Source organism: Rhinoraja longicauda, chromosome 18 (genome assembly GCF_053455715.1).
Source record: "Rhinoraja longicauda isolate Sanriku21f chromosome 18, sRhiLon1.1, whole genome shotgun sequence".
NCBI lineage: Eukaryota > Metazoa > Chordata > Chondrichthyes > Rajiformes > Arhynchobatidae > Rhinoraja > Rhinoraja longicauda.
In genome coordinates this window covers 14,429,836-14,444,031 of record NC_135970.1, presented here as the reverse complement: position 1 = coordinate 14,444,031, position 14,196 = coordinate 14,429,836, and the positions used below count along the sequence as shown (strand labels likewise).

The 14,196-nt window shown below is 42.0% G+C and overlaps 1 protein-coding gene across 1 annotated transcript in view; it reads left to right on the top strand.

Moving 5' to 3' along the window:
• Positions 1–14,196, top strand: part of LOC144602068 (EF-hand calcium-binding domain-containing protein 4A-like) — a 109,030-nt gene that overhangs the window by 62,925 nt on the left and 31,909 nt on the right. The window contains exons 8-10 of the mRNA XM_078414756.1: positions 4,711–4,898; positions 7,274–7,345; positions 8,315–8,369. Coding sequence (XP_078270882.1) covers positions 4,711–4,898; positions 7,274–7,345; positions 8,315–8,369 — 315 coding nt within the window. The remainder of the gene's footprint in view (positions 1–4,710; positions 4,899–7,273; positions 7,346–8,314; positions 8,370–14,196) is intronic.

Here is a 14,196-nt window from a genome sequence, read left to right as displayed (position 1 = left end):
AGCTTAGTATGATTAGACCTGCCTCTCCTTTTTTCCCATTCTGTTGCTTAAATAGAATGCAGTGGGAACCAAATCTTAAATCTTGTTATGATTTGCTTTGTATTCCATTCAAACAATGATCACGTAAGAATTTCCTGTAATTCTTTTTTAGCTTGCTTAAGGTTTGTGGGTACTGTGCTCAGATATTTACTTTTAGTTGGCTCCAATGCTCTGATCAACAATACCTGCCTGGAGCAGATTGCAAAGTCTATTTATACATAATCTGGTTAGACAACATCGCAACTTCGTGAACTCCGCAGGAACACCCACAGGTTTACTCAGCTGTAATTTGTGATCTGTAATTTCATTACATTGCATGTGAAATCTCCCACAGATGCACCTTACAACCAAAGCAGCAGTCATTGAAGTGGTCGAAGCAAGCATGTTGAAAAATGTAGACACGGTGCACTCTCTCACAGAATCATGTGACAATGACCAAGTAATCTGATTTTGTGAGGGTAACTGAAGAATAAATATTGATGAGACACCAGGGGAAATTGCCCTGGTCGTCAATCTTTAGTTTGATGTGGAACGTGCAGAATAATGAAAGGCTTGGATAGAGTCGATGTGGGGAGGATGTTTCCACGAGGGGGAGAGTCTAGGACTAGAGGTCATCGCCTCAGAATTAAAGGGCGTTCTTTTAGGAAGGAGATGAGAAGAAATTTATTTGGTCAGAGGGTGGTGAATCTGTGGAATTCTTTGCCACAGAAGTGTGTGGAGGCCAAATCAGTGGATATTTTGAAGGCAGAGATAGATAGATTCTAGATTAGTACGGGTGTCATGGGTTATGGGGAGAAGGCAGGAGAATGGGGTTAGGAGGGAGAGATAAATCAACCATGATTGAATGACGGAGTAGACTTGATGAGCCGAATGGCCTAATTCTATTTCTATCACTTTTGACCTTATGACCTTATTAAAGATCCAAATAACCAAATTAAAGATCTTTTCCAAAAGATGGCAGCAATGACAGAGCTACATTGTTAGCGTAGTAATGGAAGAGGAATCTAGTTGTATTTGCGTTCAGATCTCTGAAGTGCTCTTGGACTAATGACTCTCTGATTCAGAGGTGAGTGCGTTTTCAGATGAGCCACAGCTGACATTTATGGGCCGCAATCAAATTTCTATTAAGTGCCCAAAATGGAGGTAGTTGAGGAAGGTACTTTCAGAGCATTTAAAAGGCACTTGGACATGTACATTGTTAGGAAGGTTTAAGAGGGACATGGGCCAAACGCAGACTAATGGGATTAGTTTAGAGGGCCATCTTGGTCGGCATGGATGAGTTGGGCTGAAGGGCTTATTCCCGTTCTGTATGACTCTATGACTCTAATTCCATTGATGGGCATTGGGTTTAATCCAGAGGAACACCTCACCATCACTCAGAGCCTTTGACTCCGTCAAGTGAGAGGGGCTTCTGGATCACCTTGCTCAAATGCGATGGCGTGTAGAAATTCATCTCCATCTTCTATCTGCTTTATGTTGGCATGCACAGCGCGATCTTAACCATGGGGTCCACAACAAACCCCATTTCAGTGCTCAACAGAGTCAAGCAAAGCTACTTCAAAGTCCCAAAATGTTATCAATCTCACTTGGTACAATCCTACCCATCCTCTCCAAAAAGTTTCTCATTAGTGTGGAGTAACGGAGGCTGAAAACTGACAGGGTCATAAGTGATGGGAGCAGAGTTAGGCCATTTGGCCCATCAAGTCTACTCCACCATTCAATCATGGCTGATCTGTCTCTCCCTCCTAACCCCATTCTCCTGCCTTCTCCCCATAACCCTTGACACCCGTACTAATCAAAAATCTATTTACCTCTGCCTTAAAAGTATCCATTCACAGCCTCCACAGTCTTCTGTGGCAAATAATTCCACAGATTCACAACCCTCTGACTAAAGAAATTCCTCCTCATCTCCTTTCTAAAGGAACGTCCTTTCATTCTGAGGCTATGACCTCTAGTCCTCGACTCTCCCACTAGTGGAAACATCCTCTCCACATCTGCTCTATCCGAGCCTTTCACTATTCGGTACGTTTTAATGAGGTCCCCACTCATTCTTCTAAACTCCAGCGAGGATGAAGAAGTATATAAAATGATGGGAGACTTAGATGGGGCAGATAACTGGTATGTGTTTCCCATGGTTGAGGTATCTAAAACTGTCGTATGTTGAAAGGCTGGAGCAATTAGGCTTGTATACACTGGAATTTAAAAGGATGAGGGGGGATCTTATTGAAACATATAAGATAATTAGGGGATTGGACACATTAGAGGCAGGAAACATGTTCCCAATGTTGGGGGAGTCCAGAACAAGGGGCCACAGTTTAAGAATAAGGGGTAGGCCATTTAGAACGGAGATGAGGAAGAACTTTTTCAGTCAGAGAGTGGTGAAGGTGTGGAATTCTCTGCCTCAGAAGGCAGTGGAGGCCAGTTCGTTGGATGCTTTCAAGAGAGAGCTGGATAGAGCTCTTAAGGATAGCGGAGTGAGGGGGTATGGGGAGAAGGCAGGAACGGGGTACTGATTGAGAGTGATCAGCCATGATCGCATTTAATGGCGGTGCTGGCTCGAAGGGCTGAATGGCCTACTCCTGCACCTATTGTCTATTGTCTATAGAGGGCATGGATTTAAGATAAGAGGGAGGATGTTTAAAGGGGATCTGAGAGTTACATTTTTCATACCAGGACTAGCTCGTATCTGGAAAGCCTGAACAAGGTCTCGGCCCGAAACGTCACCCATCCTGTTTCTCCAGAGATGCTGCCTGACCCGCTGAGTTACTCCAGCACTTTGTATCTATCTTCGGTATAAACCAGTATCTGCAGTTGTTTTTTACATATCTTAGTTTAATCTTTAGGTCAAAATTCTCCTCACCATCATTTAACCTTCATTGGGTCTAAACCCTTCAGTAGGTCTCATGCAAATAATTTCTTTGCTATTTTGCACCCAGTTTTTCTTCCCCGATTTAAAAAACCTGAGCCTTGTATCAATAGATTGTCTTCGGTGATTGTATGCAGTCTGATTTAAAGCTATCTGATATGAGTGATACTGCAATAATTACTGAAGTCATGTTGGTTGCTTTTAAAAGATGCAAAGTGTTCTCTTATTCACATTTTAGTGCCCATAAACATTGATAAATTATTGTCAGCTACTAAAAAAGCTTGATCATTGACTTAATGTTTTTGGGTTGATTGAAAGAGCCCGGTGGTGCAATAAATCACTATCTTGCACAGTGCTGCATCAGGGAAATAACCCATGAAAGCAGGAGTTTATGTGAGAACTGTCAGAGTAATGGATGAAGGAAAAGGACCTTCACCTGGGTTTAAGGCTTCCATTGAGAGTAGGTTTAACAACAAAAGCATTGCAAAGCATGCAAAATTATGGTTTATATTTTACAAGCTGAATGGAGATGAAATCCATTTAGCACATATGAGTACATTCACTTGGAAAGTAAATGCACATATTTAGACTTTACATGTTCTTGGGAGGTCTCCTTTGAAGCCAACTAAATATGGGATTGATGGGTTAACACAATTGTATGAATGTAATAAGGTGACTAGTAGACCCATGGAACTGCAGATTCTGATTTATAGAAAAAAGACAAAGTGCTGGATTAACTCAGTAGGTCGGGCAACATCTCTGGAGAATCCATTTTGTGGCCGAGGCTACATTTTGGTTCGGGACCCTTCTTCAGTATTTGGTTTATGGATATTCAGATGCAAATCTGATGTATATTCAGAGGCTGCAAATCCTTCTTCACTTTGATACTTGACGTTGCCTGGAAAGCAGCTGAATGTTTTTCTTTCTGCGTTTTTTTCCCCCACATCATTTGAGACTGACCCCTCACGAGTGATCTCAGAGATCAGTGGCTTTTGTACTGCATGGAGAACATTGTGCTTGTGGACCTAAGGTTGTTGTGACAGGAAACATTATTCCGCAGTAGAAACAAGGAATTGCAGATGCTGTTTTACAAATAAAAGGCAGCAAATCAGCGGGTCAGGCAGTGAATTGGAGAACATGAATAGGTGACGGTTCGGGTCAAGATCCCTCCTCGGACACTCGGACTGGAGCTAGGCCTTGAATCCAGGTGAGCTACTGGCCCCACTTGCTGGCAGCCGGGGAACAGGTGACGGTCAGTGGAGTCTACGGTTGCGGCTCATGCATGTTCTCCAGCGATGCTGTCTGACCCGCTGAGTTACTCCAGCATTTTGTGTCATTCCACAGAATCTCGTTGCACGTGACCATTAGATTTTTTAGATTTTAGAGATACAGCACGGAAACAGGCCCTTCGGCCCACCGAGTCCGCGCCGCCCAGCGATCCCTGCACACTAACACTATCCTACACTAGGGACAATTTTTACATTTACCCAGTCAATTAACCTACATACCTGTACGTTTTTGTAGTGTGTGAGGAAACCGAAGATCTCAGTTATAAACTAATCCAATGAACACAATGGTTTTGTGCAATTCAACATCGTATGAGTCCAGAAGGTCCAAAGTTTGATGCCTTCATGGTAACTTCACAAACTAACTCAGCACAGATGGGGCTCTGCAGGAGGGCAGTGGCACAATGTTGGGGGTTGGCTATAAGAGTAAAGGGAATGGGAGAGAATGGTTGACTTTAAATTCTTCCACATTCATGTAAAGGATCATGTGTTCTCTTGCTTCATTGATCGTGTTGACAGCTGGAACAACAGTTTGAAGAGTTTAACTGTGAGCAGACAGATGTCAGGGTCCAGAACGAGAGACTGAGACGTGGGAATGATGAGCTACAGGAGCAGCTGGAGAGGACGAGGCAGGAGCTGGAGACCACGCAGTATCACTTCCAGAATCTTCAAGAAGAGACACGAAGTGAGCATCACAAGAAAGCCAGGTAGGCACTGGCTTCTTTGCCATTTTTAAGTCATTTGGATTCGGATTAAATCCTCAATTGTTCCTGTACCGGTGGGGACTGGTCATTTAAAATGGGGGTGCAGAGAATTTATTTTTAATAGAGGAAATGGCACAGTGGGGTGGCGGTAGAGTTGCTGCCTTATAGCACCAGAGACCCGTGTTCAATCCTGACTATGGATGCTGTCTGTACGGAGTTTGTATGTTCTCTCCATGACCATGTGGCTTTTCTCTGGGTGCTCCAGTTTCCTCTCAACTCTCCAAAGTCGTGCAGGTTTATAGGTTAATTGGCTTTGGTAAAATTGTAAATTGTCCCGACTGTGTAGGATAGTGTTAGAGCATGGGGTGATTGGTGGTTGGCAAGGACTCAGTGGGCTGAAGGTCCTGTTTCTGGCTGTATCGCGAAAGGGTCTCTCAAATTTATCTACCCCAAGAGTTGTGGAGGGTCAATCATTAGAAGGACTTAAGGTATAATTTTATGATTGATGGGGAATTTAGGGCACAGGGGATAGGGGTGGCACAGTGACGCAGCGGTAGAGTTGCTGCCTTACAACGCCAGAGACCCGGGTTCAATCCTGACCACAAGTGCTGTCTGTAGGATGTTTGCACATTCTCCCTGTGACAGTGTGGGGGTATTCTCCAGGTGCTCCGGGCCTGTGTCGGCACTGTATCTCTAAAGTCTAAAGAACTTCAGGGTGTACAGTGGCACAGAAGAGGTGTTGAGGTCAGAATAGATCAGCTTTGATCATAAAGCACAATTAGACAAGTACATGGTTAAGAAAGGTTTAGAGGGCTGTGGGCCAAACACAGGCAGGTAGGATGAGTATAGATGGGGCATCTTGGTTGGCATGGACGAGTTGGGCAGAAGGGCCTTTATCCATACTGTATGCTCCAATTTTCTTTTTTAGGTGGAAAGATTGTTGCTGAATATTGTTTGTGATTTGTACCATTCCACCAATTAGTTTTCCCTGTAACCCAATATTCAACCCACTGATATCAGGTGACACTGTTACTATTTAATTTTTCTTAATATTTTATTTCGTTTGAAGCTTTGAACTTTCTCTTTATTATCCACTTCTTGAACAGGGGCATTTCGAATACATCGAGTATTTATTTCCCATCGTTAACGGCTCTGCAAAAGTAATCTGCTGTACAATGGTTGAAGGGCATGCAAGCTGCAAGGGAGGAGAGTTGAGAATCATATATTGAGGGAGTTTTATTGCAAGAATTAATGTACAATGTTTGTAGTTTTATTGGAACACGAAAACAATGCTACATGGCATAAATTGTAGAAACAAAGGAACTGCAGATGCTGGTTTATGCCAAAGATAGACACAAAGTGCTGGAGTAACTCAGCGGGTCAGGCAGCATCTCTGGAGGAAAAGGATAGGTGATGTTACGGATGTGGATCTGAAACATCTCCAGAGATGCTGCCAGACCTGCAGAGTTACTCCAGCACTTTGTGTCCATCTACATGGCACATTACTCTCCAACACCACACACGCCTGTGTCTGAACTAACTACTCTTTATCAAAGCTCCTTAAGTTTAGATAGCTGCCCCATTTGCTTGTAACTACACACTCATGGAGTCGCTGAATGGAGGTGACCCAGGTTTTATTCTGATTCTCTGCACAACCCTTAGTGAAGAGGTTACTGGTGTGGTACCTGTCCAGGCTTGAATGTAATTATGTATAGTAATTGTAATCTTGTATAGTCTTTCTGCTGACTGGATAGCACGCAACAAAAAAGCTTTTCACTGTACCTCAGTACACGTGACAATAAACTTAAATTAGACTAAACTAAACCATTGACCAGACAATTAACAGCTTAGTTACATTAACATAATGGTCACAAAATCAGATGGGAAGCTTATATATATATCCTTTGGTTAGTGACACACCTAACTCTCCAAATTCTCACCACTACCTCCAACCACAGATCAGGATTACATTCCACTTGTGATCAACACATAAGATCATCAATGTTATCCAGCACAAAGTGTATCTGTACAAGGTGGACAGTTTGAATGTAATCATGTATACGTTTCCCCCTGACTGGATAGCATGACAACAAAAAAGCTTTTGCACCGTACCTCGACACATGTGACAATAATAAACTAAACGAAATTAAACTTATGTAAGGGTGTCACCCCTATTAGCTGTTGAATAATGGCTGTTCCCAGCAGTGTGTGAAACTACACACAATGACAGAAGATCAATCCTGGCTTTGCACTTCAAAGGTATTTCCTTGCAATGTAGCCAACTGTAGCTCTAATGGATTCTCCCAATGACCAAGGTGAATCTCATCTGCCTAACGCAACAATGCAATTTTGAAATCCAGCCTTTTGTTTCTGAACAGGGATGTTCTGAAGGTGTCCAAGAATATGCAAAAGGAACGAGAAAGTCTCTTGAGACAGCTGGAGCTGCTCAGGTAATGATTGGGATTTATCAATTTGAAAGCTATACTGCGGAAAGTCAATATTCATTGTAACTAAAAGAACATTTGGTATGATTAAAGGATAATATCAATAGAAAAATACATTTGATATTATTTTAAGCCAATCACTTACCTGCTGATTTTCCAATATATTTTTCCATTTTATTCCTGATATACTTTCATGATGCAAAAAGGGGACCATTTGGCCCACCGGGTCCATGCTGGCTCCCAAAGGTGAACTTTCTTTAGTTCTATCCCCCATCTCCTTATTTCTCACTCCTGCAATATACTGAAAATTCAAAGAAAAACGTCTGTTTCTGAGTTAATTGGCTCCAAGTGTGGAAGGAGTGGATGCGCAAGTGGGATTTCATAGAACTAGTGTGAATAGCGTGGACTTGGTAGGCTGAAGAAAAATGGCAGAAGCTGAAAAACGGATAAAAACAAAAAAATGTTGGAGGCACTCAACAGGTCCGGCAGCATCCAGCATCTGTGGAAAAAAATATTACAGTTGACATTTCAGGTCAAGGACCAGCAATTCCTCCAATGTATTTTTTTTTTTAACTTGCCCATTAAAACCCCTTTTCTTTTTTTTGTCATTAATCTCCACCGAGGCGGAGAATTTAGACTTTATTTTAAACTTTAGAGATACAACGCGGAATTGAGCCCTTCGGCCCAACGAGTCCGTGCCGACCAACGATCACCCCGTACACTAACACTATCCTACACACGAGGGATGATTTACAATTGTACCAAAGCCTATTAACAACAAACCTTTATGTCTTTGGAGTGTGTGCCATAGAAATTGGGATTTTACTCCACACTGTCACAACTGGTCCAAAGTAACTGTTGAGGATTCATTGGTGTCTTAACCCAGTGGGATTGTGCTGTTGGGGAGGGAGGTGTGCAGCCCTATGAAACATGGGCGATTGTTGATTAAAAAATACATTTTTATCTTTAAATCAGGGACATGAACAGGAAGCTCCGAGATGAGAAAGACACTCATGAGGCCAAGAAGCTGGTTAGTCTCAAAAAGCAACGTGTAATGCCCGACTATAGCCATAATTGTTGTTGCTGCTGCTGCTGCCACCAGCACTTGGACCCACACGCCGCTCCTTGGGGCCACTGTAGACCATAACTGCCAAGCTCTATACAATAGAGCTTGTGATCAAGACCACTTGATCAATATCTGTGATCAAGACCACTTGATCTTTGCACACTTGTCAAAGTCCCTGCCTCAACTACCTCCTCTGACTGCTCGTTCCATACACCCACATCCTTTGTGTGAAAAATGCCCCTCAGATTCCTTATTGCGTGTATCATTTTTACTGGGAGGAAAGAGTGTGATGGATTAATGGCAATTAGGTTGCATGCTGCTGTCTATTTTCAGAGAGGGACGCAAAATAAGTTTAAGTCAGTCTTCACACAACGGAGCACCTGCCCTGAGGAAAGATGTGGGAGGTCAGCTTCATTTACACAAACGCAAGCAAAATATTTGCACTTTGTTAATGCAAAATTAGCGTCTACTTAGATATTTCCTCAAAAGGAAAAGAGCGGAATAAAATGTCTAATGGGCTCTTTTGATCGTGACAAATTCAATTTGTTTCATGAAGCTCTGTTTGTTCCATGGACTAATTTTTTTCAATGCTGCAACTTTCAAATCTGTTTTGTGTGTGTGCGCGCGTGAGAGAGAGCGTGCATTTGTTTTAAAAGGGAAATGTAGTTCTCTTCACTGCATTCAATATGTGGAAGGTAGCAATACCCAAATGGTTACAAGGGGTTAATTATTGTCAGCCATGTTTTCATCATGTCTCAGCATATAAGCAGTTAATTGATTAAAAAAATTATAGGTCACTGAAGGGCAAAAAATTGCTGCTTATTTGAAAAGTGTTTACACAGTGCATGGGAGTTTTAATTTTTAGAGACGTGTCTTGTTTTTTCAAACCAAGCCTGACAAATATTGCCTCTGTCATGAGGAAGGATATAATTATATTATCACTCAGAAAGTAAGCCCTGTTGTTGGTCATCCTTGTAAACAAAACATCATTAAAACGTGTTTGTCTTTTAGTCACCAGTAAAGGCCCTGGATTTCTTCTAGATGGTTTACTTTGTTCAATCCAATTACTGTAGCTCCTAAACTTGAGAAACGTTTCCGTCCTTTCCAGCCCTCAAGGTGTCCTCATTATTTTCCAACCATAACATGGAGTCTGGAGGTTTGTGAGTTGTGCGTATCATATCTGTGATCAAGACCACTTGATCTTTGCACACTTGCTGCGTAATGCTGTGATGACAGGATGCAATTATTACAGTTATAGAGTCATACAGTGTGGAAACAGGCTCTACAGCCCAACTTGCCCACGCCAACCAATATGTCCCATCTACACTAGTCCCACCTGCCTGTGTTTGGCCCTTATGCCTCTAAACCTGTCCTATCCATGTACTTGTCTAATTGTTTCTTAAACATTGCAAAGTCCCTGCCTCAACTACCTCCTCTGGCTGCTCGTTCCATACACCCACATCCTTTGTGTGAAAAATGCCCCTCAGATTCCTTTAAAATTTTACGCCCTTCACCTTAAGACTTCGTCCTCTGGTTCTCGATTCTAGATCAGCTCTGCTCCAACTGCATGGTAGAACCACCTCAAAGGGTTGTACGCAAGACTACCGATGTATGCACACAGTTACCCCAAAGATGCTAAGATGCTCTTCTGGAGTGTTGAGTTTACAATGGTTATTAACCAAAGCAAGGGTGGCACGGTGGCGCAGCGGTAGAGTTGCTGCCTTAGCGCCAGAGACCTGGGATCGATCCTGACTATGGGTGCTGGCTGTACGGAGTTTGTACGTTCCCCCCGTGACCGTGAGGGGTTTTCTCCGGGTGCATCAGTTTCCTCCCACACTCCAAAAATGTACAGGTTTGTAGGTTAGTTGGCTTTGGCAAAATATTTTAATAATCGGGTTACTAATACCAAATAGGAGGGGGATACTGTATAGAAGAGGGGATTAGTGCCATATAGGGGCAACTGAAGGACCTCGTTGTAAACATGGGATTTAGCCTTATCGTATTCTAATCCAGTGCTGCACTCAAACCTTGTGGTCTTAGAGATTAGTGAATAGTGAAAGGCCTGGATAGAGTGGACGTGGAGAGGATGTTTGCACAAGTGGGAAAGTCTAGGACCAGTGGCCATAGCCTCAGAATAAAAGGATGTACTTTTAGAAAAAGATGAGGAGGAATTTCTTTAGTCAGAGGGTGTTGAATCTGTGGAATTCTTTGCCACAGATTGCTGTGGAGGCCAGGTCAATGGATATTTTTAAGGTGGAGATTGATAAGTTCTTGATTAGGGGTCAGGGGTTATGTGGAGAAGGCAGGAGAATGGGGTTGAGAGGAAAAAAATAGACCAGCCATGATTAAATGGCGGAGTAGACTTGACCCTGTCAACAAATGCACAGATGGGTCTCTGATGTGCAAAATCTACAAAATCCATGTATGAGGTACATTTCTTATTCTGTAACTTTTATTTTGTCACCTGTCCTGTGCCTTAGAGTTAATGAGAAGAAGTGGAGTTAATGAAAATGTTGGGCCTTCAAAGTATAAGGATGTAGGCTGATTTTTACCTGAATGTATGTACCTGAATGTCTGTTCTCAGGCTTTGATTCTATCAATTATAATTCTTGCACTTTTAAATTGAGGAAGAAAAATTGTTCCTATGATTTTAACATGAAGCAAAGATTAATTTACTTTAGTTTAATTTAGTTTTGTCGTGGGTACAGTGGGAAAAAACTATGGTTTGCATACTATCCAGTCAAAGAAAAGACTATACATGATTACAATCAAGCTGTCCACAGTGCACAGATAAAGAATATATAGGGTACATCTTTTAGTGCAAGATAAAGTTTGATAAGGTCTGATTAAAGATAGTTCAAAGGTCTCCAAAGAGGTAGATGTGAGGTCAAAACTGTATTCTAGCTGATTATAGTTTTGTGAAGAATTTAGGGGGAGTGAGATTTTGAAGGTATTAGTTAATAAAAACTATTATTAGGAATGTTTTATAATACTGGATTTGTCTGTGTTTCCACTTGCTGGAAGTTTTGGAGGGAGCCAGTGCCACTAATCCTTCCCCACTCAATGCTTTTATGCTCTTTGAAAGTGGTTGGAATGCAAATACATTGTACTTGTTCACCTTTTATGCTCCTTTAGCTATAGTTCTGCAGTTTCATTTATTTCCTTTCGTTAAAAATATTGTTTGACAAGTAAATATGGACTAAAATATCCTTCCTGTTCCCCTCTCCACTAAGATGGAGAAGGAAGGATGTGAACATTAGTCTCTTGCAGCTTTGAAACTGGAGATGCAAGTTCTCATTTGTTGAAATAAGTCATAGACTCTTCAGAATTTTGGGGGGAAAATTAAAAAAATAATGTGCCAATTGTCTTTTATAGATTACAATTCATTAGACATTTGTATAAAAATTGCTTTGTTAACTTTCGTGGTGTGTATAGATTCTTAGGTCAAAGGTGACAGTGGATTATCCACAAAACACCATTTAATTGGGAGAAAATTGCATTGTGGGAGAAAATTGTCAGACTAATGACACCATTCTCTATTGTTGGATTGGTAATTTCTCTTCAAAGTGCTTCTCTTATGCATAACAACTTAAGATTTGTTTTTGAATCATATCCCATTTAGCCACCAACAACCTCAATTGCTGTTTAGATAAAAGAGAAGCTTGTTATTCTAACATTTGCTCTTTTCTCCTTAAACGTTAACATTGCTACAGTTTACGGCACTGAAATACACTTCTCTCCCAAGGTCAGCTTTAATTGTTGAATTGTTGCCATTTTGGCCCTGAAGATTTTCATGTGCGTTTGTCCCTTACCATTAATTCCAGCCAGCAATAACTTGCACAGACAAAAAGACACAAATTGCTGGAGTAACTCAGTAGGCCGGGCAGCATCACTGGAGAACTTGGATCAATCTAATTTTCCGGCTAGAACTCCATCTGTCAAGGAGCTGCCTGTGCATATTATGCAGAATCCAATGGATCAAAAATCTGGCTATCTTGGCTTTGAATGTATTCACTGATTTAGTCTCTCCAGATGCCCATGTTAAGGATTGCCAAGAATTCTAAAGACCATCTGACTGAAACGGAGATCCTTCTCATTTGCATTTCAAAGTGGTGATCCCTTATTCTGAAACTATGGCCCTACTTCCATAGATCAGGCAATTCTATTTTCTGGGCTTCCACCCTCTTGAACTCCTGCAGAATCGTTTCATCTGTCATAGAGTCTTAGAGTCATACAGATTGGGAAAGAGGCCATTCAGCCCACCCAGTCCATGCTGACTGCTGGACACCCATCTGTATTATTGCGTCTTCCAAAATCCAGTGGACAGCAGAGTGGTGCAGCTCACAAAGTCAACTTGTTCGACCTTTCCACGTGCCAACTTCTTTACCCCAGGAATCAACATTGTGAGCAATGTTGGGCACCATATCTGAGGAAGGCTGTCTCTACTGGCTCTGGAGAGGGTCCAGAGGAGGTTTACACGAATGATCCCCGGAATGAGTTGGTTCACCTACGATGAGCGTTTGTCGGCACTGGGCCTGTACGCGCTGGAGTTTAGAAAAATGAGGGGGGGACATTGAAACATAAATAGTGAAAGGCTTGGATAGAGTGGATGTGGAAAGGATGTTTCCATTAGTGGGAGAATCTAGGACTAGAGGTCATAGCCTTAGAATTATAGGACGTTCTTTTAGGAAGAAGATGACGAGAAATTTCTTTAGTCAGAGGGCAGTGAATCTGTGGAATTATTTGCCACAGAAGGCTGTGGAGGCCACATCAGTGGATATTTTTAAGGCAGAGACAGATTTTTGATTAGTATATTTTTGATTAGTATTGGTGTCAGAGATTATGGGGAGAACGCAGGAGAATGGGGTTAGGAGGTTAACCATGATTGAATGGCGGAGTAGATGATGGGCCGAATGGCCTCATTCTACTCCTATCACTTATGACCTTATGAACTGAATAAACCTTTCCTAAACTCAGCGCAAACAAATCCCTCCTTAAGTAAAGCAATCAAAATTGAACACAACACTTCAGGTGTGGTACCAATTAATATCCTGTAGTGTTGCAGCAAGATCTCCTTTGTACTCCACCTCTTTTGCAGTTAGGACCAAGGTTTGCATTTTTAATTGTTGCTGACCTTCTGTGCTTCATATATGAATGCACCCAGCTTCCTCTCTACAACAGTGTGCTGTTCTATCCCCTCTTTTGAATATGATGCAACTCTCTAGGACTTTGATTAGGCTGCATTAGACTACAGGGAGAGGTTGGATAGACTTGGATTGGTTTCTCTGGCATGTCGGAGGTTGAGGGGAGACGATAGAAGTATATAAAATCATGAGACGCATGGATATGGTTGATAGTCAGAACCTTTTTTCCCCAGGGTGGAAATGTCCCAACACTAGAGGGCGCAGCTAGAAGGTAAGAGACAGAAAGTTTAATGGAGATGTGCCAGGCAAGTTTTTTACATAAAGTGGTGGGGTCCTGGAACACATTGCCAGGGGAGGTGGTGGTAGTGGAGGCAGTGGAGACAGATATGATAGTGGTGTTTAAAAGGCTTTGAATTAGGCAAATAGAAGTGCAAGTAATAGAGGGATATGGATCATGGACAGACAGATGAGATCAGTTTAACGACATTATGTTCGGCACAAACATTGTGGGCCGAAGGGCCTGTTCCTGTGCTGTTCTACGTTGTATGTTCAAATATTCGGGCTTTCTATTGTGCTTCCCAAAGTCGTTAACTTCATATTTCTTCACATTATACTCTGCCGAACCTTTGCCGACTCTCTAAACTTTC